Source organism: Puma concolor, chromosome B2 (assembly GCF_028749965.1).
Source record: "Puma concolor isolate L17-30 chromosome B2, mPumCon1.1.hap2, whole genome shotgun sequence".
Classification (NCBI taxonomy): Eukaryota; Metazoa; Chordata; class Mammalia; order Carnivora; family Felidae; genus Puma; species Puma concolor.
In genome coordinates, this window is record NC_141671.1 from 33105609 (window position 1) to 33129569 (window position 23961).

General features: G+C 50.6%; 2 protein-coding genes across 7 annotated transcripts; both read left to right on the top strand.

Annotated features, from left to right (window-relative positions):
- Window positions 1-1075: 1075 nt before the first annotated feature.
- KIFC1 (kinesin family member C1) lies at window positions 1076-17546 on the top strand. 2 transcript variants are annotated; one of them, XM_086706598.1, is made up of 11 exons: window positions 1076-1372; window positions 7409-7546; window positions 7669-7768; window positions 8279-8332; window positions 8443-8493; window positions 8697-9091; window positions 10810-11589; window positions 12238-12528; window positions 12629-12702; window positions 12971-13046; window positions 17433-17546. In XM_086706598.1, the coding sequence occupies exons 2-11, from the start codon at window positions 7520-7522 to the stop codon at window positions 17475-17477; spliced, it is 1893 nt and encodes a 630-aa protein (XP_086562724.1). In that variant the 5' UTR covers window positions 1076-1372; window positions 7409-7519; the 3' UTR covers window positions 17478-17546. The 2 variants fall into 2 exon arrangements, with proteins under 2 accessions (XP_086562724.1, XP_086562723.1); XM_086706597.1 differs by lacking the exon at window positions 1076-1372 and adding an exon at window positions 1394-1567.
- An 838-nt stretch (window positions 17547-18384) lies between these two features.
- On the top strand, window positions 18385-23858 carry PHF1 (PHD finger protein 1). 5 transcript variants are annotated; one of them, XM_086706600.1, is made up of 15 exons: window positions 18390-18890; window positions 19609-19793; window positions 19888-19969; window positions 20079-20174; window positions 20594-20694; window positions 20781-20929; window positions 21117-21212; window positions 21425-21493; window positions 21630-21753; window positions 21869-21936; window positions 22102-22206; window positions 22331-22520; window positions 22609-22703; window positions 22976-23053; window positions 23215-23858. In XM_086706600.1, the coding sequence occupies exons 2-15, from the start codon at window positions 19635-19637 to the stop codon at window positions 23501-23503; spliced, it is 1701 nt and encodes a 566-aa protein (XP_086562726.1). In that variant the 5' UTR covers window positions 18390-18890; window positions 19609-19634; the 3' UTR covers window positions 23504-23858. The 5 variants fall into 5 exon arrangements, with proteins under 5 accessions (XP_086562730.1, XP_086562728.1, XP_086562729.1 ...); XM_086706599.1 differs by having other exon boundaries at window positions 18392-18890; window positions 22973-23053; XM_086706604.1 differs by lacking the exon at window positions 22331-22520 and having other exon boundaries at window positions 18385-18890; window positions 23215-23415.
- The last annotated feature ends 103 nt before the right edge of the window (window positions 23859-23961 follow it).

Sequence of the window (23961 nt, forward strand, 5' to 3'; positions counted from 1 at the left end):
CTTCTCTCTCTGGCCCTCCCCCACTTGTGCATTCTCTCTCAAAAATAAACATGAAAAAAATAAAAAGTCTTGGTCTCCTTGTTTCCTCCATCACTCCTCCTCTCTCTTTTCAAGCTCCTGCTTTTTGTAGGTTTCCTAGGCTGTTAAAGATTGGGGGATGACAACAGGGTTTTCAGACATTTTGTCTCCTCACAGTCTGCTCTCTCCACAAGCAGGCTGAATTCAAGTTAAAACAGTGCCTTAGAAGATAGGTGGCTTATGTTCCAGTTCTCTTGATTCCCCAAAATGCGCCGAGACAGATTTCCCTGTGCCTTTCAGTCTCATCAATAAATTTCCTGTCCTGCCTATCTCCAGGTTCGTTGGGAACTCAGATGAATACACGCTGTAGAATCACTCTGCCAATTACTCACAGGTAAGATTTGGTTGTTCTCGACACAAAGGTTGTTAGAGGTAGTGTGAGGTAACGGATAGCTTGGACTTTGAAGCTAAAGGAATCTAGATCCACTCCTAATCAGCAGTATGACCTTGAACTTGTTACTTAACCTTCCTAAACCTCGTCTCCTTCGTCCAGCTTGCAGATAAGAGATGCAAAAACGGTTGACACATAGTAAGGTCTCAATGAATTTAGCGATTGTTAAGAGACAATGCACGTGCAGACAGCCTGAAAAGCATAAAATACTCCATAATGTAAGCAGTATGCCCTCTGTGGGTTTGAGGCTCCTAAGCCAGCTCCAGTATTAGCGCCCTGGTACCGAGGAGGTAGGGTGAAGAGGGGGACTGCAGAGAAAACTACTCTGAACCTCGAATCCCCACCGTCGGGCTCCCATGGAGCGCCAAGTTGCACCCACAGTCCCTAAGTTTGGTGAAAAATGACTGGGGAAGGGGCAGACGCGGCCACCCTCACATTCGCGGGAGGGATCCAGCTCCCACTCGAAAACGCCGCAGCAACCAACCGCAATCACAACTATCCAGTAGGGGTTAACTAGTGCGCTCCCTGCTGCAGTCGCTAGGGGGAGCTCGTCTCGTCCCTCGCCCTATACGGGTCCTCGTTTGCGCACGCGTGATTCCTTTCCTCCAGCGGTTTGCCCCCACACCAGCTACGTTCGAGCGGCGCGTTCCAGGCCTTTTCCGACTTAAAGCCCTGCGGCTAGGGGCCGACCGGAAGCCCAGAGGAACTACTGCTAGAGGAGGGGTGGGTAAGAGAGGTGGAAGTGGAGCCGGAAGCGTGACTAACCAGGCGGCCTCCCCAGGCCGGCGAAGCAGGAAGGACAAGGTGCCGGCTTGGCGGGGTGTGGCCTCGGGAGGCGGAGGGCGCTGCGATTGGCCCTCGGCTGTGGCGACGGCGACGATTGGCCCCTGAGTGCGGAGGGAGGTGAGAAGGGTAGCGGCGGTTGGAATTCAAAAGTGGCGGGTGTGGCGCTAGGCTGGCAATCGCTGGAGTTCGGAGCGCGCGTCCCTTGTGTCGCGAGCTGGCGAGAGAACGTGGGTCCCAGGAGTCCCGGCGCCCTGTCCTCTTCTATTGTGGTCCCCTGGCGCGTGCGGCACGGTGCTGGACATGGAGCCGCAGGTGAGTAAGAGCCGCCTTGTATCTCCTGCCCCCGATGCTGACGAGCCCCTAGCTCCCGGCCGGCCTTGGTCCTGCCGGCTTGGAAGGCGAAGGTCCGCGCGTCCCCACGCATTGGAAAGGGGTGAGGGAGGGAGAAGGCAGGGAGCAGCCCCAGAAAGTCTGAGTGCACGTCTGCCTGCCCTCCTCCAATTTCAGGGAGTCTCAAAACACCTTTCCTCGCTTTCGTGTCTCCAGGATTTCCCGTTTCGAATTCTCAGGATTGTCTGACTGGTACCCACTTCTCCATTCGTACCGACGATTGCAGTCCGTGATTGAGAAGGCAGAGTCCTGAGATTCCGTTTACCTCTGGGGAAAGGGTGCCTGAGGCCAAATCCCTGGTGGTGTTCTTTCCTGTCCTCTCCTGGTTGCTGCCGCTTCGGAGTGTAGAAAGGGGATGGAATGGGGTAATCTGAACTGAAGGACTCCTTATCTCTTTCCTTCCCCAGAGTTTACAGCGATCTCTGCCGCGTGAGGCTGGTTGACTTAGTTTCTTCTCTTATCAGTGCCACTGCACCCCACAACCATCTGCAGCCTCTCCTGTCCAGTGGAGAAAGATGTGTGACAGCCAGAGTGTACTGACTTTTGGTGCCAGAAAAAGGCTTCTCCCTGGATGCTCTGTTTGTTAGTATTTCACATTCAGAGTTTTCCAGAGTCAAGTTTCAACCTGAAGAGAGACTCTGTGTCCTGACAACTAAAGAGCAGAGCCGTATGATGTGACAGCGAAAAATAGTAGAAGCCTTCTCATATGTATGCGTAGAATATTTACTGAGCACCTATTATGTACCATGCCCAGTTGTAGATACTTGGGATGCAGCAATAAACAAGACAAATCCCTGTCATCTCTATAGATGCTGTTCTATGGAAAGCTGTTATTTTATGGGGAGACAGGAAATATGTCATAAGTTATATAACTCTCTTAGAAAGTGATAAGTGCTGGGGGCACCTGGATGGCTCAGTCAGTTAAGCATCCAGACTCTTGATTTTGGCTCAGGTCATGATCTCATGGTTTGTGGGATCAAGCCCCATGTGGGGCTTGGGATTTTCTCTCTCTTTCTGCCCCTCTCCCTGACTTTTGCACGTGCACGCTCTCTCTCTCAAAGATAAACAAACTTCTAAAAAAGTGTTAAATTCAATGGAGAAAAGGAAAAATCTGAGCAGATTAAGAGGGAGGAGGGGAGGCCAACTGTCAGGATGGAGTATTAAATAGAATGGTCTTGGTAAGCTCCATTATGAAGAAGGTGAGCCTTGAATAAAGCTTTGAAGGAGGTGAGGGACAAAGGCTAGTGGATATTGAAGGAAGAGCAATCCAGGCCGAAGAAATCTACTAGAGCCAAGTCCTAAAGAATTGTAAAACAAAGCTAAAATGGACTGAGCGAGGGGGCAAGTTGTTGGAAGGGAAGTCAGAGAATGGAGAGTGGGATTGTTGACCCTACGGCTTCTTGTAGGAACCATTGTGAGGGCTTTGACTTTTACTCTGAGAGAGATGGGAAATCACTGGATGATTTTAAGCAGAGGTAAGATCTGTGTTACATTTTAAGAGGGTCACTGGCTGCCACATTGAGCGTAGAGGTAGGGGGTAAGGATAGAAACAAGGAGAACTGTGAGGAATACAGCAGCTTTTCTCAACTTCTGTACTACTGACATTTTTACTGTGGGGGCTGTCCCGTACATCGTCTGATGTTCTCAGTGTTCCTGGCCTCTACCCACTAGATGTTGGTGGGTAGAGATGAGGAGAACCTTCCGTGAGAGACGGGGAACCCAAAAGAGGATGGTCTCCTGGAAGCTAAATGAAGGAAGTGTATTAAGGAAGAGGGAGTGAATAGTTGCATCAAATGCTGCTGATGGGTCAAGGAAAGGGAAGATGCAGAGTTGACTTAGCAACATGAGGAGAGTGACCTCATGACCTTGAGGAGAGTGGTTCTGGTGAAATGGGGAGAGTGAAGGCCTGATTGGGATGGGTTTAGGAGAGAATCTGGACATAGTGAATGCTACGTAGATAGCACTTTTGAGTTTTGCTGCAAAGGGCAACAAAGAAAAAACTAGCAGGGAAAGTAGAGTCAAGAAACTCTTTACAACAATAGCATGTGTTGTAGCAGGTAGGAATGATCCAGTGGAGTGAAAAGTCGATGGTGTAGAGGAGAAAAGGAAGGATTGGTAGGGCTCTCTCTTAGTAGATGAGGAGAGTAGGATCTGATGTGCTCGTTGAGGGGAAACATTTCTCTTATGCTTCTCATTGTGGAAAGTTGGGAGTCATTGTGCCTGGCTTTATATTATAGACGGAAGAAAAATAAACACTAAACTCTCTGGAGTTTTCCTTAATAAATAAACCTTTGAATACATTTTTCAGAGCCCACACAAATTCCGGGGAGTTAGGTCTTTAGTAGATCCATTGTGGCAGTGTAGAGAGAACAAAGGGCATTGGTTATAACAAAATTCAGTGCGTAGCCTTGGAATACTTAAAGAAAACTTTGGTTTTAACACTACATTTGGGGGCATCTGGGTGGCTCTGTTGGTTGGGCATCCGACTCTTGATTTTGGCTCAGGTCATGATCTCACAATGGGTGGGATTGAGCCCTGCATCAGGCTCTGTGCTGACTGTGCAGGGCCTGCTTGGAATTCTCTCTCTCCCTCTCTCTCTCTCTCTCTGCCCCTCCCCTGTTCTTGTGCACACTCTCTCTGAAAAAAATAAACTTAAAAAAAGATAAAATAAAAAAATACATTTGATTAATCTAAATTGATTAAAAAACGTTCTTTGTGTACGTACATTTCTGTAGGCAACAGAACAAAAAATGACACCTCCTTTTTTTTGGGGTGGGGCTTTTTATTTGTATAGAAGCCAGTGGTTTGGATATATCAGTTTATTTAAGTATTCCCCTGTTGGTAGACATCAAATTTCATTCCTTTAAAAATGTATTGAGGTGCACCTGGCTGGCTCTGTGAACATCCTTGAATATATCACATTCTCTGTGATGTTTCTTACAACTTTATGTGAATCTGCAGTGATTTTTTTAAATGTTTATTTGTTTCGAGAGAGGGACAGAGTGCAAGTGGGGAGGGCAGAGAGAGAGGGAGAAAGAGAATCCCAAGCAGACTTCATGCTGTCAGTGCAGAGCCCTATGTGGGGCTCAGTCTCATGAACCCCGAGATCATGACCTGAGTAGAAATCAAGAGTTGGATGTTCAGCCAACTGAGCCACCCATGCACCCATGAGTCTGCAATGATTTTTAAATGAAAGCTTAATTAAAAAACAAAAGAAAACCAGCCCTTCCTCTTGTTCTCTTGGTTGTTGGAACCATGACAGGCATCTTGGTGTCCACTCGGTTTCCCCCATTTCCCTCACTGCCAAGCCAGCTCCTAGTTAGGTCAATACTTGGTTTCCAGTAATCCAGCCCCTCCTTTTCATTCCCACTGAGAACAGAAAGACCACCATTCAAGTTTGGAGAAATGAGGAGAACCTTCCATGAGAGAGGGGGAACCCAAGAGAGGGTGGCCTCTCTCAGATGCATTTCTTTTTAGCCCTTAATCTCCTAAAACAGCCCCTCTTGACTGACTTCTATGAAAATTAAGCTCTTGCCCCACTGCATTCTTTACATCTAATGATTAACTTCTCTCTGTTGCATCCGGAATAGTGAGAGATGTGTATTTCCTTGGGAGAATTAAGAAAGTGGATCGTTTTTTTAGAGCTTAATTATCTTGTACTCCAGTTTGGAAAGGCTGCCCTAGAAAGTAAGCTCCGAGAGGGCAGGGATTTTGTTCATTACTCTTACCCCAGCTTCTAAAACAATGTCTGGTACAGAGCAGTCTTGCAATAAATCTGAGTGCCACAAATCCTTGTTGAATGAAGGATGAAAGGAGTGATGCATTCTCTCTGCCTGTCATAGCCCTCATCTTCTGCTTCCATTCATTCTTCACATTGCTTCACTTGCTTTTCTGGTACAAATCTAGTCATATTAGTTTCCTGATTAAAAATCATCAGGGTTCCTCTTGCCTTCAGTAGACACTTGTCGTCCTTATCATGGCATGCCAACTGCCATAATCCTTGCCTTCACCTCCCCACTTTCTGTGCACACTCCATGTGTCAGCTGAACACACTAACCTGACATTCCTTGTGTGCACCCCCTTCCTTGCTTTCTGCCTAGGATGCTGGTCCTTGGCCCAAGCCATCAGGCCAACTCATCCTCAAGGTTTTTGCCTAAAAAGACTTTTTAGAAGTGTTCTCTGACACTCTCCCCATCTGAACTATATGCCCATCCCCTCCCCTGGGCACTTTTTATGATAGCACTCAGTAAAGTTTTAATGCTCTCTTTAAATGCTTCTCTTCACCATTTTCTATGAGCATTTTGAGGGCAGGGACCACATCTGGTGGTTTGGTTACTCCCAAACGCAGATCATTTCCTGGCACATAACAGGCACTAAGTAAATATCGAGTGAATGAAGTAAGCTGAAAGACAGAGAAGACGCCTTGGAAGTAAAAGTTAACTCTTCTGGGGTGGCTGGGTGGCTCTGTCGGTTAGGTGTCCGACTTTGGCTCAGGTCATGATCTCACGGTTTGTGGGTTCAAGCCCCGCGTGGACCCTGTGCTGACAGCTCAGAGCCTGGAGCCTGATTCAGATTCTGTATCTCCCTCTCTCTCTGCTCCTTCCCCCACTCACGCTCAGTCTCTCGCTCTCAAAAATGAAATGAGATGAGATGAGATAATAAAATAAAATAATAGTAAATAAAAGTTAACTCTCATGAAGATCAGAAGTTGTTCTGTATACATGGCGTTCTCCTGATCGTGGGATAGGAGTAGGGTTTGCATAGGAAGGACCTGCATTTAGCACAGAAACGTTCTGTGTCCTCAGAAACCCTTTAGTCCTGGGCAAACTAGAATGGTCGGTCACCCTAGATAGGAGTAGCCATGGAGTGGACATAATCCCCAGGCACTGAATTGAGATGCTTTGGAGAGGCACTCTCTTTCTTTCCCACTGTCCCCACCTTTTACCTGACTTTGGTGGTCTCCAAACTGGGTCATGCTACTTCTGAGTCTTCATGCAAGTCAACCTCATTATTTTTTATAAATAGACTCTTTTGTATATTTTTCACATGCCCAATCAGAAGCTGTATCTGGTTCTCCACGTATGCAAGGCTAAAGACTAAACTCTTCCCTAGGCCTGGCATCACAGTCCTAGCAGTTAAAAACGTGGCCTCCGGAACCAGACTGTGTAGATTCTAACCCTGGCTCTGCCCTTCACTGATGACCTTAGACAAGCTATTTTCCCTCTCAGTGCCTTCCTTCTCTCATCTGCAAAATGAGGCTAATAATAGCACTTCTCAGTGGGCTGCTGTTAAGGATTAAGAAGCTGATACAGATGAAGTATTTAAAACAATTTCTAAAATGTTACCTGCTCCTCCCATCTAGTCTTCAGCCTTATCTTTCTTCCACTCTCTCCCTTATGATTCTCCATTCTAGCTCAAAGAGCCCGTTGGTCTCCCAGCCGTATCATGTGCGTGTTTGAGGTTTTGCCTTCTGAAAACAATGTCCATGTCTTTCTGCTTATTTAAGTAACTACCCTTAAAGTTAGCTGAAGTTTAGCGTCGTCTGTCCAGCTTTTCCCTTAGGGATTTCTCCCACTTTTGCATTATGTCCCACTTCTCTCTTTGCCTTTTGGTTGGCACATAATCTGTGGGCCCCAGTTTGTGCCCAAGAGGTACTCAGTGCTTGTTGGTGGTTAAGAGTTTGGGTGGGGGGGCCAAGAAGGGGAGTTCCTGGGACATTTGGGCTCCAGGGAGTTGTCTAAAGCTTCTCTCTTTTCCCAACAGAGGTCCCCCTTGTTGGAAGTGAGGGGGAACATACAGCTAAAAAGACCCCCGGTCAAGGCTCCTTCTCGGCTGCCTCTTCCGGGAACCAGGTTTAAGAGGGGGCCTGACCAGATGGAGGATGCCTTGGAGCCTGAGAAGGTAAGCTGGGTTTGGAAAGCTTTACATGTACATGTATGTGTGTGTGAGAGAGAGGGACAGAGAGTGTGTGTGTCTAACTCAATCAGGGAGAGTAAATGGACCCCATTCTTGTCTTTCTCCAGAAAAGGACACGAGGCCTGGACACAGTGACCAAAATTGCCACATCCCGCCCCAGAGCACCAGCCCTCACCACAGTGCCACAGACACAAGGCCAGACCACAGGTGGGCTCTAGGGGTGGACAGAAACCAAGGGAACGGAAGTCCAGTGCTCTTCAGATTTCTTTCAATTTTAGCATATTTTGAATAGGTAATATGTTTCACTTGTTTCAAAATTCCAAAGGCACAGAAGTCATTATTATACAGTGAAAAGTCTCCCTCCTACCTCTGTCCCCCAGCCACCAGGTCCCTTCCCCAGGAGCAACTGTATGTCCTTCCAGGGGTGTTCTATCATGGACATGTCTCCAATATTTTTTACATAAATGGTAGCATACTTGACATGTGGTTCTGCCCCGTGTTCTTTTTTTGCTTATCTTGGTCCAACTTTTTCTTGGGGTATTGTGTAATTCCTGGTCCTGGGAAGGATACCTTTAGAAGCTGGCCACACTTCAGGGAAGAGGGAAGCTGTCTTATTTCTAATCCTCAGAAAACGCAACTCTTCTGCCCCTGGCCCAGCCAGAGTTCACACCATCCTGAGTCTGGTTGTTCTTTTTCCTCTCCCCCATCTCCTGACAGCTCCAAAAGTTCCCAAGAAGACAGGACCCCGATGTTCCACAGCTGTTGCCACAGGTAGTAGTGCTTCAGAGCTGGGGCTGAGAAGAGATTTGGGGTGTGTGTAAAGGGAGGGTGTGTAAAGGACACCCGTGCTGATTCCGTACGTTAACTCCCCAATTCTCTAGCGCTGAAGAATCAGAAACCAGGCCCTGCTGCTCCTGCCCAGAAGCCTGGAGGTAGGTGACAAACATAACCACTAGGTGAGGGGCTGGGACAGGGAAGAGAGGAGATGGTGAGTACCCCAAAACATCCATCTGGTCTCCTCCCTGTCTGGAGGGGAAAGAGGTATAGCAGGAGGTGTGGAGGCCTTAAAGCCTAGGAGGGAAGAGAGGCAGAAAGCCAAGGCCTCCCTGACCCTGCCCTTTCTGTGCCATGTTAGCGGCTGCTCCCGTGCTGGGAGGGAGGAAACCCACCAAACGTCCGGCCTGGGACTTAAAGGGTCAGTTATGTGACCTAAATGCAGAGCTGAAATGCTGTCGTGAGAGGACTCAGACATTGGACCAGGAGAACCAACAGCTACAGGACCAGCTCCGGGAGGCCCAACAACAGGCCAAGTCCCTGAGGGCAGAATGCAGGACACTGGAAGGGGAGTTGGCCAGGGCGCAGGCCCAGGCCGAGCAGGGCCAACAGGAATTGGGGAACCTAAGGGCCCGTGTCCTGGAGCTAGAAGAGCAGCTGGGCACACAGCAGGGCTTGGTGCAAGAGCTCCAGAAAGAACAGTTGGGGTTGCAGGAGGAGCGAAGGGGACTGGCTGCCCGGCTGGAGGAGCAGGAGGTAAGGACCACCTTCTCACCAAATGCTAACCCTTCTTTCTGGGTTACCCTGAAGTCTCTTTGGGCTTAGGGTCCCTGCCTGCCTTTCTTTGGCAGTACACGTCTGTCCTCTAACCTCCACCCCAGCCCACCCCTGACTGTGTCTTATTTCTGCCCTGCTTCTCCCTGTCCTTCTTGCTTTCATAGCTCCCACCTGGATCTGTGTCTCCCTTCATCCTCTGTCACCCCCTCTGTCTTTCTGTCTTTCTTTTCCTGATCAAAAGTCTCCATGGCAGGGGTGCCTGGGTGGCTCAGTCGGTTAGGCATCTGACTCTTGATCTCGGCTCAGGTCTTGATTTCTGGGTCGTGAGTTCAAGCCCTGTGTTGGGCTGTGCTGGGCATGAAGCCTACTTAAAATAATAATAATAATCGTGGGGTGCCTGGGTGGCTGAGTCGGTTAAGTATCCGACTTTTGGTTTCAGCTCAGGTCATGATCTCACAGTTTCGGGAGTTCAAGCCCCGACAGCACTAAGCCTGCTTGGGATTCTCCCTCTCTCCCTCTCTCTCTGCCCCTCCCCCCAACTCTGCTGTCCCTGTCTCTCTCAAAAATAAATAAACTTAAAAAATTTTTTTTTAAAAAGTCAGGGTGCTTGGGTAGCCCAGTCAGTTGAGTGCCCAACTTCAGCTCAGGACATGATCTCACAGTTCGTGAGTTCGAGCCCTGCATCAGGCTTTCTGCTGTCAGCGCAGAGCCCGCTTCAGATCCTTTGTCCCTCTCTCTCTGCCTCTCTCTCTTCCTCTCTCTCAAAAATAAACATTTAAAAAAGTTTCTTTTTATGTTTATTTTTGAGACACACACACACACACACACACACACACACACACACACACACACAGTGTGAGTTGGGGAGGGGCAGAGAGAGAGGGAGACACAGAACCCAAAGCAGGCTCCAGGCTCTGAGATGTCAGCACAGAGCCTGACGCGGGGCTCAACCCCACGGACCGCGAGATCACGACCTGAGACAAAGTTGGACGCTTAACTGACTGAGCCACCCAGGTGCCCCCAAAATAAATAAACATTTAAAACCAAATCTCCGAGGCACCTGGGTGGCTCAGTCAGTTAAGCGTCCGACCTTGGCTCAGGTCATGATCTCACGGTTCGTGAGTTCAAGCCCCGCATTGGGTTCTGTGCTGACAGCTCAGAGCCTGGAGCCTGCTTCAAGTTCTGTGTCTCCCTCTCTCTGCCCCTCCCTCTCTCACACTCTGCCTGTCTCTCTCTCTCAAACATAAATAAACATTAAAAAAATTTTTTTTTAATAAAAAAATAAAACCAAATCTCCATGGCATTCTCTCTTCCTCTTCTCATGTCCATTTGACTCCTTGGTGAGCACCAACTAGATTGAATTCCTTGCAGTTTCTCCGATGCCTCAATCTTCTCTTCAGGCCATTTTGCATATATACTTCCCTCGCTGCAGAATGTTCTTTCTGTTCTCCATCTTTTCCTGGGTTTACTCCTGTACTTTTGGGTGTCAGCTTAGATGTCATTGTCCTTATGCCCCTTCTGGCTCTTCCCACAGCACTCCCTATTCTAGTACCATGATTCCTATTTTCTTCCCTCTTTCTTTACCAGACTCAAGTCCTTGGGGACAGGGACCACCCTACCTCCACCCCCCACCTCATCATGACTTGTCCTTCTTCCTTGTTGTGTCTCACCCTCTGTGTCCGTTCCGTTCTGGACAGAGGAGGCTACAGGCGTCAGAAGCAGCTCTGTCAGGCAGCCAAGCAGAGGTGGCGTCTCTGCGCCAGGAGGCTACAACCCAGGCGGCCTTACTAGTGGAGCAAGGAGAACGTCTCCATGGGCTAGAGATGGAGCGCCGGCGATTACACAACCAGCTACAGGAACTCAAAGGCAATATCCGTGTGTTCTGCCGGGTCCGCCCTGTCCTTCCAGGGGAGCCCACCCCACCCCCTGGCTTCCTCCTGTTTCCCTCTGGCCCTGGTGGGCCCTCTGATCCTCCAACCCGCCTCAGCCTCTCCCGATCTGACGAGCGTCGTGGGACCCTGAGTGGGGCGCCGGCCCCCCCCACCCGCCATGACTTCTCCTTTGACCGGGTCTTCCCACCAGGGAGTGGACAGGACGAAGTGTTTGAGGAGATTGCCATGCTTGTCCAGTCAGCCCTGGATGGCTACCCAGTATGCATCTTTGCCTACGGCCAGACAGGCAGTGGCAAGACCTTCACGATGGAGGGTGGGCCTAGGGGAGACCCCCAGGTGGAGGGGCTGATCCCTCGGGCCCTGCGGCATCTCTTCTCCGTGGCCCAGGAGCTGGGCAGCCAGGGCTGGACCTACAGCTTTGTGGCAAGCTATGTAGAGATCTATAATGAGACTGTCCGAGACCTGCTGGCCACCGGGACCCGGAAGGGCCAGGGCGGCGAGTGTGAGATTCGCCGGGCAGGGCCAGGAAGCGAGGAGCTTACTGTCACCAATGCCCGATATGTTCCTGTCTCCTGTGAGAAAGAGGTAAGGACTGATGGGCCCTGGGACTGGAAGACGGGGAGGAATGGATCGGGTGGCATCAGATGCAGGTGGATGCAGAAGGGAGCAGGAGAAAGTCGAAGGCTGAGGGGAGGGTACATTGTGCGGATGGGTCGCCACATCAGCATTGGCTGGCGGGCTGGAAGGTAGATCTGTCCGTCGTACAGAACTAGGGAGTGGAGTGACACGTGTGCCAGGGTGTTCTCCGGCCCCGGCCCACTGCGTCTCAGGCCTCAGCTCCTACTACTCCTCTTGCCCAGTTCACTCTGGCCATGCTGGCCTCCTGGCTGTTCTTTAGCCTGCTAGTCATGTTCTTGTAGCAGGGCCTTTGCCTGAATGTTCCTCTCCCAGAGTGGCTTGCTCCCTCGCTGCCTTAGGAGTTTAAGGTACTGAAGCTGTTCCTGGCCGTTGTGTCTAAAATTGCAACTCTCACCCTACTTTCACATACTCCTTATTCTGTTTTGTTTTGCTCCTTAGTATCTCAGCTATTCTGTGCGTTTTATTTATTTTGTCTCTTCACTGTCTGGAAAGGAAGCTTCAAGAGGGCAGGTGCTGACTCTTGTTAATTGCTACTGATATAGCTATGCGTTGACTCCCTGCCTGCTTTTGCCCCTTGCTGTTCCCCATCCCCAGGTGGAGGCCCTGCTCCATCTGGCCCACCAGAACCGGGCTGTGGCCCGCACAGCCCAGAATGAGCGATCATCACGCAGTCACAGTGTGTTCCAGCTGCAGATCTCTGGGGAGCACGCTGGGCGAGGCCTGCAATGTGGGGCCCCCCTCAGCCTTGTGGACCTGGCTGGGAGTGAGCGGCTAGACCCTGGCTTAACCCTTGGCCCTGGGGAGCGGGAACGCCTTCGGGAAACCCAAGCCATTAACAGCAGCCTGTCTACCCTGGGGCTGGTCATCATGGCCTTGAGCAACAAGGTGGGCATGGGGATGTTGGCAGGTGGGACCTGCGATGGTTTGGGGCTGGTCATGCTGAACCCTGTCCTATCCTAATCACCTATCCCCCTCAACTCTCAAGGAGTCCCATGTGCCTTACCGGAACAGCAAGCTCACCTACCTGCTGCAGAACTCTCTGGGTGGCAGCGCTAAGATGTGAGTGAAAGGGACAGACGGATAGAAGAGGTTGGGTGGAGGGGTGCCTGGCTGGATCAGTCAGAGGAGCATGTGACTCTTGATCTTGGGGTCGTGAGTTTGAGCCCCATGTTGGGTGTAGAGATTACCTAAATAAATAAGATTTAGAAAGGAGGGGGCATTGGGTGGAGACTGTGATGCTGGGGTCAGGGGCAGGAAAATGGAAACCTGGTCCAGGCTCTACTCAGCCACTGATGCGGGGGTTTGGCCCCCTCTCTTCTCTCCACAGGCTCATGTTTGTGAACATTTCCCCTCTGGAAGAGAACGTGTCCGAGTCCCTCAACTCCCTACGCTTTGCCTCCAAGGTGCAGTTACCACCAAGCCCAGGCCCTGTCAGGACCCCTGGGTGGTTGTAGGCTTCTCCATTCTGACCCTTCAGTCCTTTAGGCCAAGGGCACATTCATCTGGAAAGGATTTGCATTTGTCAGGCATCCGGGGCACTACCTCTCTAGATTCGTTTTTAACTATTGGCTTTTGGGTTTTTTAATTTTTAAAAATAGGTAGTTAAAAGGTCAAAACTATATAAAAGCTATATACAACAAATGAAGTTTTACCACCACCCCTGTCTACCCCTTTCTCCCTACCTGCCCTATCATTTTTCTCATTTATCATTTCACTTATCCTTTCAGTGTTTCTTTTTGCAAATATAGGCAATATGCATGTGCTTATTCTTTTTTATATAAAAGATCTCTCTCATATACATATGTGTGTGTATATATATATGTATCTATGTGTGTGTGTGTGTGTGTGTGTGTGTGTGTGTGTGTATATATATATATATAGTTCTGTACTTTGTTTTGCTTATCAAGACAGCCCCAAGATTAGTCCCCACTAGTACACAGAGATCATTCCATTATTTTTATGTCTGCCTAGGACTCCGTTGTGTGGCTGCACCAAAGTTTATCCACCAGTTCCCTCTACTGGACACTTGGATTGTTTCCACTTTATTTCTATTACAAACAAGGCCATGTTGACTAACCTTGTACACATGTCATCTTGTATTTATTTAGTTATAACTGACCATCTTTTTTTTTTTTTAATGTTTATTTTTGAGAGAGAGAGAGAGAGAGACAGAACATGAGCAGGGGAGGGGCAGAGAGAGAGGGAGACATAGAATCTGAAGCAGGCTCCAGGCTCTGCGCTGTCAGCACAGAGCCTGATGCGGGGTTCAAACCCACAAACAGTGAGATCATGACTGGAGCCGAAGTCAAACGCTTAACTGACTGAGCCACCAGGCGCTCCTGACTATCTTTTTTTTTTTTTTTAATGTTTATTTATTTATTTTGAGAGAGAAAGTATGAACAGGGGAGAGGCAAAGAAAGAGGGAGAGAAAGAATCCCAAGCAAGCTTGTCACTATTACGCAGAGCCCGACCCCAGGCTTGAACCAATGAACTGTGAGATCATGACCTGAGCTGAAGTCAAGAGTCAGACATCTAACTGACTGAGCCACCTAGGCACCCCAGTTATATCTGACTATCTAGGGAGAGATTCCTGGAAATGGGATTTTCTGGACCAAAATAGACATTTTTTTCAGACCATTCCAAATAGTGTGAATTCAGGCCCCAAAACACACTTAAACATTAGGTGGAAGGAGGGCCGTGCCATGAATTCTCTAGGAGATTTATGCTCCCTGCACTAGAGTTAAGTCAGAAGGTTTCCATACTGTTGGTCTCTGGAGGGTAGTTTTTTCTCTGGCTGTTCCCTTCCTGAGGGTTCTGGCTTTATTCAGGATCTCTGGTCAGGCGTGCCCTTCTGCTGTACTCGGGCTTACCCCAGTGGACATTGGTTGCTCCCATGGGAGTAGTCAGGTCCTTTGGCACCTTGCCCTGGTCTTCTCCTTTGATCAGGATTTCCTTTGCTGTCTTGCAAGTTTGATTAAAGTTCTGTCAACATCATTAACAGCCAAAGCATAAACTCTTTACTATCCTCTAATACCCAATTTATGTTGTTAAATTTCACCTGATTGTCTCAAATGTCTTTTATATATTAGGTTTATTCTAATTGGGATCAAAGCAAGGGCCACTCATTTCTTTTTGTTGGATTGTCTCTTAAATTTATTTTAATCTGTAAGAATCTCACGACCTTTTATGATACTTATTTGTTGAAGAAGTAGGGTCATTTGTCTGGTAGAATATACCAAATCTGGATTTTGGCTGGTTGCTTCCTTCTTCCATAATTTTTGTTATCTAGTAGATTTAGGGGCTTTGATTAAATTTGAATCAGTCTCACATTTCCTGACAAGAAAACTTAAATGGTGCAGTACACTTTTTGTTGAGGCAGGAGGCACCTAAATATCTAATTGTTCTACTTTTAATGAAATAAAAACCAATCATTGGATTTGGGTGTTATCAACTTGATCTATCCATTTGAAAATACCCTGTTGACCTAGTGATTTCACCTAGTGATTTTATCAATGTTCATACCTAGATCTTCTATTTCTTTTTTTTTTTTTTTTTTGAAATTGGAAGTCTCTACATGATTTTTATTTTTTTTATTTTTATTTTTATTTTATTTTATTTATTTATTTTTTTTAATATATGAAATTTATTGTCAAATTGGTTTCCATACAACACCCAGTGCTCATCCCAAAATGTGCCCTCCTCAATACCCATCACCCACCCTCTCCTCCCTCCCACCCCCCATCAACCCTCAGTTTGTTCTCAGTTTTTAACAGTCTCTTATGCTTTGGCTCTCTCCCACTCTAACCTCTTTTTTTTTTTTTTTCCTTCCCCTCCCCCATGGGTTCCTGTTAAGTTTCTCAAGATCCACATAAGAGTGAAACCATATGGTATCTGTCTTTCTCTGTATGGCTTATTTCACTTCGCATCACGCTCTCCAGTTCCATCCACGTTGCTACAAAAGGCCATATTTCATTTTTTCTCATTGCCACGTAGTATTCCATTGTGTATATATACCACAATTTCTTTATCCATTCATCAGTTGATGGACATTTAGGCTCTTTCCATAATTTGGCTATTGTTGAGAGTGCTGCTATGAACATTGGGGTACAGGTGCCCCTATGCATCAGTACTCCTGTATCCCTTGGATAAATTCCTAGCAGTGCTATTGCTGGGTCATAGGGTAGGTCTATTTTTAATTTTCTGAGGAACCTCCACACTGCTTTCCAGAGTGGCTGCACCAGTTTGCATTCCCACCAACAGTGCAAGAGGGTTCCTGTTTCTCCACATCCTCTCCAGCATCTATAGTCTCCTGATTTGTTAATTTTGGCCACTCTGACTGGCGTGAGGTGATACCTGAGTGTGGTTTTGATTTGTATTTCCCTGATAAGGAGCGATGCTGAACATCTTTTCATGTGCCTGTTGGCCATCTGGATGTCTTCTTTAGAGAAGTGTCTATTCATGTTTTCTGCCCATTTCTTCACTGGGTTATTTGTTTTTCGGGTGTGGAGTTTGGTGAGCTCTTTATAGATTATAGATACTAGCCCTTTGTCCGATATGTCATTTACAAATATCTTTTCCCATTCCGTTGGTTGCCTTTTAGTTTTGTTGGTTGTTTCCTTTGCTGTGCAGAAGCTTTTTATCTTCATAAGGTCCCAGTAATTCACTTTTGCTTTTAATTCCCTTGCCTTTGGGGATGTGTCGAGTAAGAGATTGCTACGGCTGAGGTCAGAGAGGTCTTTTCCTGCTTTCTCCTCTAAGGTTTTGATGGTTTCCTGTCTCACATTCAGGTCCTTTATCCATTTTGAGTCTATTTTTGTGAATGGTGCGAGAAAGTGGTCTAGTTTCAGCCTTCTGCATGTTGCTGTCCAGTTCTCCCAGCACCATTTGTTAAAGAGACTGTCTTTTTTCCATTGGATGTTCTTTCCTGCTTTGTCAAAGATGAGTTGGCCATACGTTTGTGGGTCTAGTTCTGGGGTTTCTATTCTATTCCATTGGTCTATGTGTCTGTTTTTGTGCCATAGATCTTCTATTTCATTAGGGAGTTTAATTTTCCCATTCTACACGTAGTAGTCACATTTCTTCTAGAAAGTACTTTCCTTTACCATGTATTATTTGGTTACTCTGAAATTCTGCACATATAGGAAATGCAGGATACATGCTAGATTCTTTATCGATTTCTAGTATTAGAAGTTGATATCTTGGCAACTTCCAAAGGTAACCAAGTGAGTTTTTATGGGGGGTGGGGGAGTATCATTTTACAGATGCTTATGTATTGATATCTATCCTTTGTAGTCATTATTCTTTCTGATGCTCAAATTGCTCCATCTTTGCCCAGTGGGAGCTCCTTTAAGTTGGCTCCTGTGCCCTTTAGACAGGACCCAAGTAGTCTTTATTCTAGATTCACTTTGTACAAATCCTGCCCTAGACTTGGGATCATTTTTCTGAGGAGCCTTGATTCCTAAATGAGTGTTGTTCATGTTTTATCTAGCGTATTAGGAGGGCTTGGGTCTCTGGGCCACGAAATTGCTGGAAATGGACACTTCATCTCTCTCTGCTCCTGTGTGTGGCTTCTGTCCTTCTCAAGCCTTTTCACCTACTCTTTGACTTTGTGTGGTCAATGGGCATAGAACTAACCATAACTGAGGCCTGTACCTGCCTTCAGAGCCCTTGGTTTCAGTATTTTCTGAGGGCAGCCCTAATATTGGGAGTGGGAGGTGATCTTGGAGAAAAACTGTACTTTTGGCTACTCTGAAAACGTTTTTGTCTTGTCTAAACCTCCCTGTCCGCAGGTGAACCAGTGTGTTATTGGTACGGCCCAGGCTAACAGGAAATGAAGACTGATCCAGATCCTGTGTGTGTGTTTAGGGATGGGGATGGGGCAGCTGAGGGATGCTTTATTGGGGGGTGGGGGGAAGGGGTGCCGTATGACCTGGGTCTATCAAATAAAGAACAGTTTTTTTTGTTTTGTTTTGTCTTTTAATAAAGGTTTTATTAGCGATTGCCCAAATCTGTAGAAATGGGAACTGTCCACTCTGCCAAGTATTTGTGCTCTGCAGGGCAAGGGCTTCAGCTTTTCTCCCCATTAGGCCATCCCCTGGAGTCTAGGTGGCATGAGGCTCCCATACCCTCCCGGGTTGTCCGCATCTAGGAGATGTGCCCACTAGCCAACCACCGTCATTAGTGTGCCGCCGGCCACCCCAGCCCCACGCGGGAAGTCTCTGGTGGATAAGGGAAGGTGGGAACCCGAGCCCAGAGGCGGGGCTGGCGCGCCCTCCCACAAACTGCTGGCTCTCCCCTCCCGCCCTTTCCCTGCCTTAGCGTTCGAACCGCCAGGGCCGGCCCGCCCGCTGCCCATTGGCTGGCCCTCGGCGGCGTCACTGCCTCGCTGCTAGCTCTCCTGGTCTGAGCACCCGCCCTAGAAGCTCTGGGCGGGACGCACGCCCGCTGACTAGCTCGCGCCAACCGGTAACGGCCGCCGCCCCATAGAGGAGGGGTCCAATCCTCCCAGGTGCCGCGCGCGGGAGGGGTCACGCGTGCGCAGAAGCGCGGCGGCGTTGGGGGGGGAATTTGCCACGGGGAGGGCGGGGCCGGGGGCAAAGGCGGGAGGAGGGCGGGGCACTCGAGGGAGGAGGGCGTGGCGGGGGCGACGGGAAGGGTGAATGGAGGGCGGGGTCGTGAACTGGGGCCGGGAGGCGGGACTTGGAGTGACCATGGAGGTTGGGGGGGCAGTTAACGGATGTGGCTGGGGCGGGGGCCAGTCTGGAGGCCGGCTGTCGGGAGGGGGGGATTCCCTCCTGCCCCGAAGGCGGGTCTCCCTCCGAGGAAGGGGCTGTGGGGATTCCCTCTCCCTCCTGGTCTTGACTTTCCACCCGCCCCAGCTGTGGAGAGAGCACAGCTCGCTCGGCGGCCTCCAGGCCCGTTGGAGGTGAGGGAGGTGGGGTGAGGTGGTGCCCGCCCCCCCCCACCGGCTCCTCCTTTCCCCCAGTCCTCCCCTCCCACCACCCTCCCCCCGAGCCGGTTTGTCCCTCCCCTCCCCTCCCCTCCTTTCCCCCGCCGCCTCCTCCTGCCGCTGCCGCTGCTTTGGCTGCTGCGTCATACGCCCCAGAGCTGCCGGGACGGAGGGGCTGGGCCTGGGGACCCCCCGGCCCTTGCCTGCCCGCCCTCCGACGCCCAGACGTGCCCTCCCCGCGCGGGGGGTTCGCCTCGGTCTCCCACGTCTGCCTCTGCCCGGCTCCCGGCGGCCCCAGCTGTCACTGGTAAGGAGGCGGCGGGAGGCGCCCGTGGGGGGGCAGGGAGCCGGGGGTCGGCGCGCAGGGCGCGGGCGGGAGAGCCTCGCCGCCTAGGCATCGGTTCGGGCTGGGCCGACTCAAGTCCCCTCTCGGACTCGCCGTCATGGGGAGTAGAGACCGGGACTGGGACACGCCCCCCTCCCGGGGCACTCAGGGAAGTTATCTAACCCGGGGGCAGGGAGCCCCGTATTTGAGGGTGACCTGACATAACCTGGCATCAGGTTGATTGTTCTGAATGAGACACGCGGGCCCAGGGAGGCAGCCGTTCCTATTCTGGAAAACATCTCCAGAAAAGGTCCCAAAACACATCTCTGGGTAGCAGAGCACCCCAATTATGATACCTCTAACAGGAGAAGGTGATAGTAGAAACTGAATGGTAACCTTTGCTTCTTCGATCATCGTTTCTCCTACAATCTCAAGGCCAGGATATAGTATCCCAGGGGAGCTCTGGAAGCTGGGAAGCTAGAGAACTAGGTTGGGAGGTGGGGGTAGTTAGGGAGAGGAGAGCCAGGCACCAGAGTTGGAAGAGCTGGAGTCAAGAAGCTTGGGAGGGGGGCTGTGTGATTTCCTATCCAGGTGCTTCAGATTTGGAGTCTGGGGGCACAGCAGCTTGAGTCCTTGAGGCAAAGAAAACTGGAGACAGTTTCTCAACATTCATAACCTTCTCCTATCCCACTTCTGGCTAGGCCCCCCCAGGATGCAATGGCACAGCCCCCCCGGCTGAGCCGCTCTGGTGCCCCCCCACTTTGGGACCCAGCCTCCCCTGCTCCCACTTCAGGCCCCAGGCCTCGACTTTGGGAGGGTCAAGATGTTTTGGCCAGATGGACGGATGGGCTGCTATACTTGGGGACCATCAAGAAGGTAAGACCTTTTTGATTTCTGACCTAGCGCCTTTCCCCCATTCCCCTTATGTAGTTCTGATTCCTGTTTCATCCCCTGTGCTCATCCATTCCAGGTGGACAGTGCTCGGGAGGTGTGTCTGGTCCAGTTTGAGGACGATTCCCAGTTTCTGGTTCTATGGAAAGACATTAGCCCCGGTGAGACCCTGGGGACCCAAGTGTGTGCATGCCATGGAAAATAGAAACTTGGCTTGGGGGATGGAAAGGGGCTTGAGGACAGGCCCTGCAACACTGTGTTTCCTCACAGCTGCCCTCCCTGGGGAGGAACTCCTCTGCTGTGTCTGTCGCTCTGAGACTGTGGTCCCTGGGAACCGGCTGGTCAGCTGTGAGAAGTGTCGCCACGGTGAGAGGGCGGAACACCTGAATGGTCTAGCTTGCCTCTGAACCTTCCCTCCACCACGGTCCTTATGCCATTGTCCTGGCTGAGTCCCCAAGCCATTGCTCTGGGCAGTGTCCTCAACCCTGTAACCTCACTCCCTTCCAGCACAGGGAGAAACAGCCATGGAGGGGGGAGGCGTGAGCTTTGTAGACAGTGGGTGCTTCAAATACACCCTTGTCTAATCATAAGATTTGGGGCAAATCCCCAAACCTCTAGGAGCCTGGTTCCCTCATCTGTAAAATAAGAGTAAGTCACTCACCGCAGCAGGATCGTGGCGAAAAATGAAATGAGGTGGCTGAGACTCTTCCTATCCCAGTATCTAGCCCACCCAGGTATGCAATGCCATAAGTGGTTGGTCTACCCTCAATATTATCATTATTCAGCTTATCACCAGGACTGCCACGTTCCCAGAGCTCCAGCCCCTGGAGAGGGAGAGGGCCCATCCTGGGTCTGCCGCCAGTGTGTCTTCGCCATCGCCACCAAGGTAAAGGCGCTTTCCTGTGGGAACCCCCTACCCACAGCTTCTCCCCACCACCCCTCTGAGGCGGCCTGTCCACTCCCTCTCTGCAGAGGGGGGGTGCACTGAAGAAGGGCCCTTACGCCCGGGCCATGCTGGGCATGAAGCTGTCACTGCCATATGGACTGAAGGGGCTCGACTGGGACGCTGGACATCTGAGCAACCGGCAGCAGAGCTACTGTTACTGTGGTGGTCCTGGGGAGTGAGTAATGAGGGGGGGAGGTAAGGAATGAGTGATAGAGTAGGGGGAAGGCGGACTTCGGGGAATGAAGGAGAAAGAACAGAGTGACGCGAGTGCCGAAGAGGGCAGGGGGAGGTGGTGAGTAGGGTCCGGGGCAGTGGAGGTGGGGGCAGTGTCTGGAGGTCACTAGGCCTGTGCTCCCCCGCAGGTGGAACCTGAAAATGCTGCAGTGCCGGAGCTGCCTGCAGTGGTTCCATGAAGCCTGCACCCAGTGTCTGAGCAAGCCCCTCCTCTATGGGGACAGGTGAGACTGGGGCAGCCGGGAGCCACACGGGGAGCCCTCTCACTCTGCTCCACCCTCTTGGCGCCCTGCCATGCTGTCTCAGGTCTGTCCTCTTCCCAAGCTCTGAAGCTTCCCTTCCCTGCGTGCCCCATCCTTGCTCGTGAGTCCTCTATAGTGTGGTAGGTATTGTTTTCTTGCATAAGGTGTGTTCTCTCCTTCTCGCCCACTTCCAGGTTCTATGAGTTTGAATGCTGTGTGTGTCGGGGGGGCCCTGAGAAGGTCAGGAGGCTACAGCTTCGCTGGTGAGCTGGTTTGGGGACCAGTGTAACTTCTCTCCACACCCCCAGGATTTTATCCTGCACACCCCAACCTCCCAGCTCGGGATTCTCTAGGCTCTTTTAATGCTTCCACAACCTTGACAACCCAATATTTCTTCAGGGTGGATGTGGCCCATCTTGTCCTCTATCACCTCAGCGTTTGCTGTAAGAAAAAATACTTTGATTTTGACCGTGAGATCCTCCCATTCACCTCTGAGAATTGGGACAGTTTGCTCCTCGGGGAGGTAAGGGGTAGTGGTAGTGAGGCTTCGGCGGTGAGGGTGGAACAAGGAAGTATAAAGAAAGGGGGAAGGGAAGCACCAATGCTCCCCTGACCCCATTTTCCCTCCCCTCCCCCAGCTCTCAGATACCCCCAAGGGAGAACGTTCTTCCAAACTCCTCTCTGCTCTCAACAGCCACAAGGACCGGTGAGTTGGATGGAGACAGGCTCAGAATGAGATGCAGATATGGATATGGAATCCTGGGAGGGAAGGGGCTGCCACCCCCCTGGGAGATCATCTCTGAAAAGTGACAGCATAAGAAGGGCTCTTTTTTACTGCACTGACCCTGTATCATTTGTCTCCTCACCCCAGTTTCATTTCAGGGAGGGAGATTAAGAAGAGGAAATGTTTGTTTGGTCTTCATGCTCGGATCCCTCCCCCTGTAGAGCCCCTTACTGGAGATGGAGCCCCCACCAGGTCACTGGTCCAGGGAGGATGGGGAAATTCTCAGGGTATCAGTAGGGGGTGGTATATGTATGGAGATGGGGAGGTCTTTGGGGTGTCCGGGAGGGGGCTGGGGGGATAAGGAGGCCTCTTACAGCTTCCCTTCAGGGCAGGGCCCTGGGGGAGGGGTCTCACGTCCCCTGGGGAAGCGCCGGAGGCCGGAGCCAGAGCCCCTGAGGAGGAGGCAGAAGGGGAAAATGGAGGAGCTGGGGCCACCCTCAGCAGTGCGCAATCAGCCCGAGCCCCAGGAGCAAAGGGAGCGGGCTCGTCTGCAGAGGGCACTGCAGGTACAGGGGCAGGGGGATCCCCACGGAGCAACCGGTGGTGTGGGAAGGAATCAAGGATTATCTCTCAGTCCTTTGCTCCTTCTTCTAGGCCTCAGTGTCTCCACCAACCCCCAGCCCTAACCAGAGTTACCAGGGCAGCAGCGGCTACAACTTCCGGCCCACAGACGCCCGCTGCCTGCCCAGGTCAGTGCTCCTTCACCCTCCAACCAGATATGCACCCTTGGAGTCTCTTCTCCAATTATCTACATCCTCTGAACTTTCTTACCCAGAATTATTTCTCCCCCTTGGCTCCCCCCTTCTTGTCTTAGAGAGACTTCTAGAACCAATGTCTGATCCCTGGTATTCTGGGGATGGGGATTCCTTGGGGCTAATGTTTGCGCTTTGCCCTTCTCAGTGGGAGAGGGTCCTATTCCCCTGCTTCAGGTCCTGACTTTCCCCCTCCCCAACCCCAGCAGTCCCATCCGGATGTTCGCTTCCTTCCACCCCTCTGCCAGCACCGCAGGGACCTCTGGGGATGGTGAACCCCCAGACAGGTGAGATTCTACCCCTTTGCCTGTGCCACCCCTCTTCACCTCTATGTTCCTAAGTTCCTCAGTCTCTAACTTGATTGCTTCGTTCCTCTGATCCACATGTGAGCTCCATTTTCAGTCAGTCCTTAACTGCACCTGGACTCACAATTGCCTTCTCTCCCTAGGTCACCCCTGGAACTTCACATTGGTTTCCCCACAGACATCCCTAAAAGTGCCCCCCACTCGATGACTGCCTCATCTTCCTCAGTCCCAGCCCCCTCCCCAGGTCTTCCTAGACGCTCAGCACCCGCTTCTCCCCTGTGCCGTAGTTTGTCTCCTGGGACTGGGGGAGGAGTCCGAGGTGGGGTTGGCTACCTTTCCCGAGGGGACCCTGTCCGGGTCCTTGCTCGGAGAGTACGGCCTGATGGTTCTGTGCAGTACCTGGTTGAGTGGGGAGGTGGGGGCATCTTCTGAACAGCCTGCCTCTGCCCACCTCCCCATTCACACACACCGGCACTTTCATACCCTGACCTCTGACCTCACCTACAGCTGGGATGTACCTGGGGAGGTAGGGGGTAGTTCTCTCTACTGCCCAGGCTGGAATCCAGGTGGGGGGATTGGGGGAGAGGCTGTCTCTTCTCTGCTCCCTTCGTGATTCCTGACCCTTCTCCCATCCCTCTTCCCATTTCCTTTGATGTTATTTTGTTACAGCTTTTTAAATATTTTTTAAAATTATTTAACCCCTGGGGACTGAGACTGAGGGCAGGGGGGTGGGGGATGATAAAGGATCCCAGACTCTGTATGATTGAAATAAAGGTAAATAAACAAATCTAGCAGCCCTGGGTCATTCTGGAAGATGAGAACACAGGAAACAGAAGCACTTCTAATCTTCCCAAATTCACATATGTGACAAGAAAAGAGGCAAAAGGCAG

What these genes read in the sequence shown, in the direction of transcription:
- PHF1 (XM_086706599.1), top strand. Translation starts at nt 19,635, where the DNA reads ATGGCACAGCCCCCCCGGCTGAGCCGCTCTGGTGCCCCCCCACTTTGG. An exon ending in ATGGAAAGACATTAGCCCCG is followed by an intron (nt 19,970 to 20,078) that starts GTGAGACCCTGG and finishes GTTTCCTCACAG; the next exon opens with CTGCCCTCCCTGGGGAGGAA. An exon ending in TACTGTGGTGGTCCTGGGGA is followed by an intron (nt 20,930 to 21,116) that starts GTGAGTAATGAG and finishes GCTCCCCCGCAG; the next exon opens with GTGGAACCTGAAAATGCTGC.
- KIFC1 (XM_086706597.1), top strand. An exon ending in TTCCACAGCTGTTGCCACAG is followed by an intron (nt 8,333 to 8,442) that starts GTAGTAGTGCTT and finishes CCAATTCTCTAG; the next exon opens with CGCTGAAGAATCAGAAACCA. An exon ending in TCCTGCCCAGAAGCCTGGAG is followed by an intron (nt 8,494 to 8,696) that starts GTAGGTGACAAA and finishes GTGCCATGTTAG; the next exon opens with CGGCTGCTCCCGTGCTGGGA.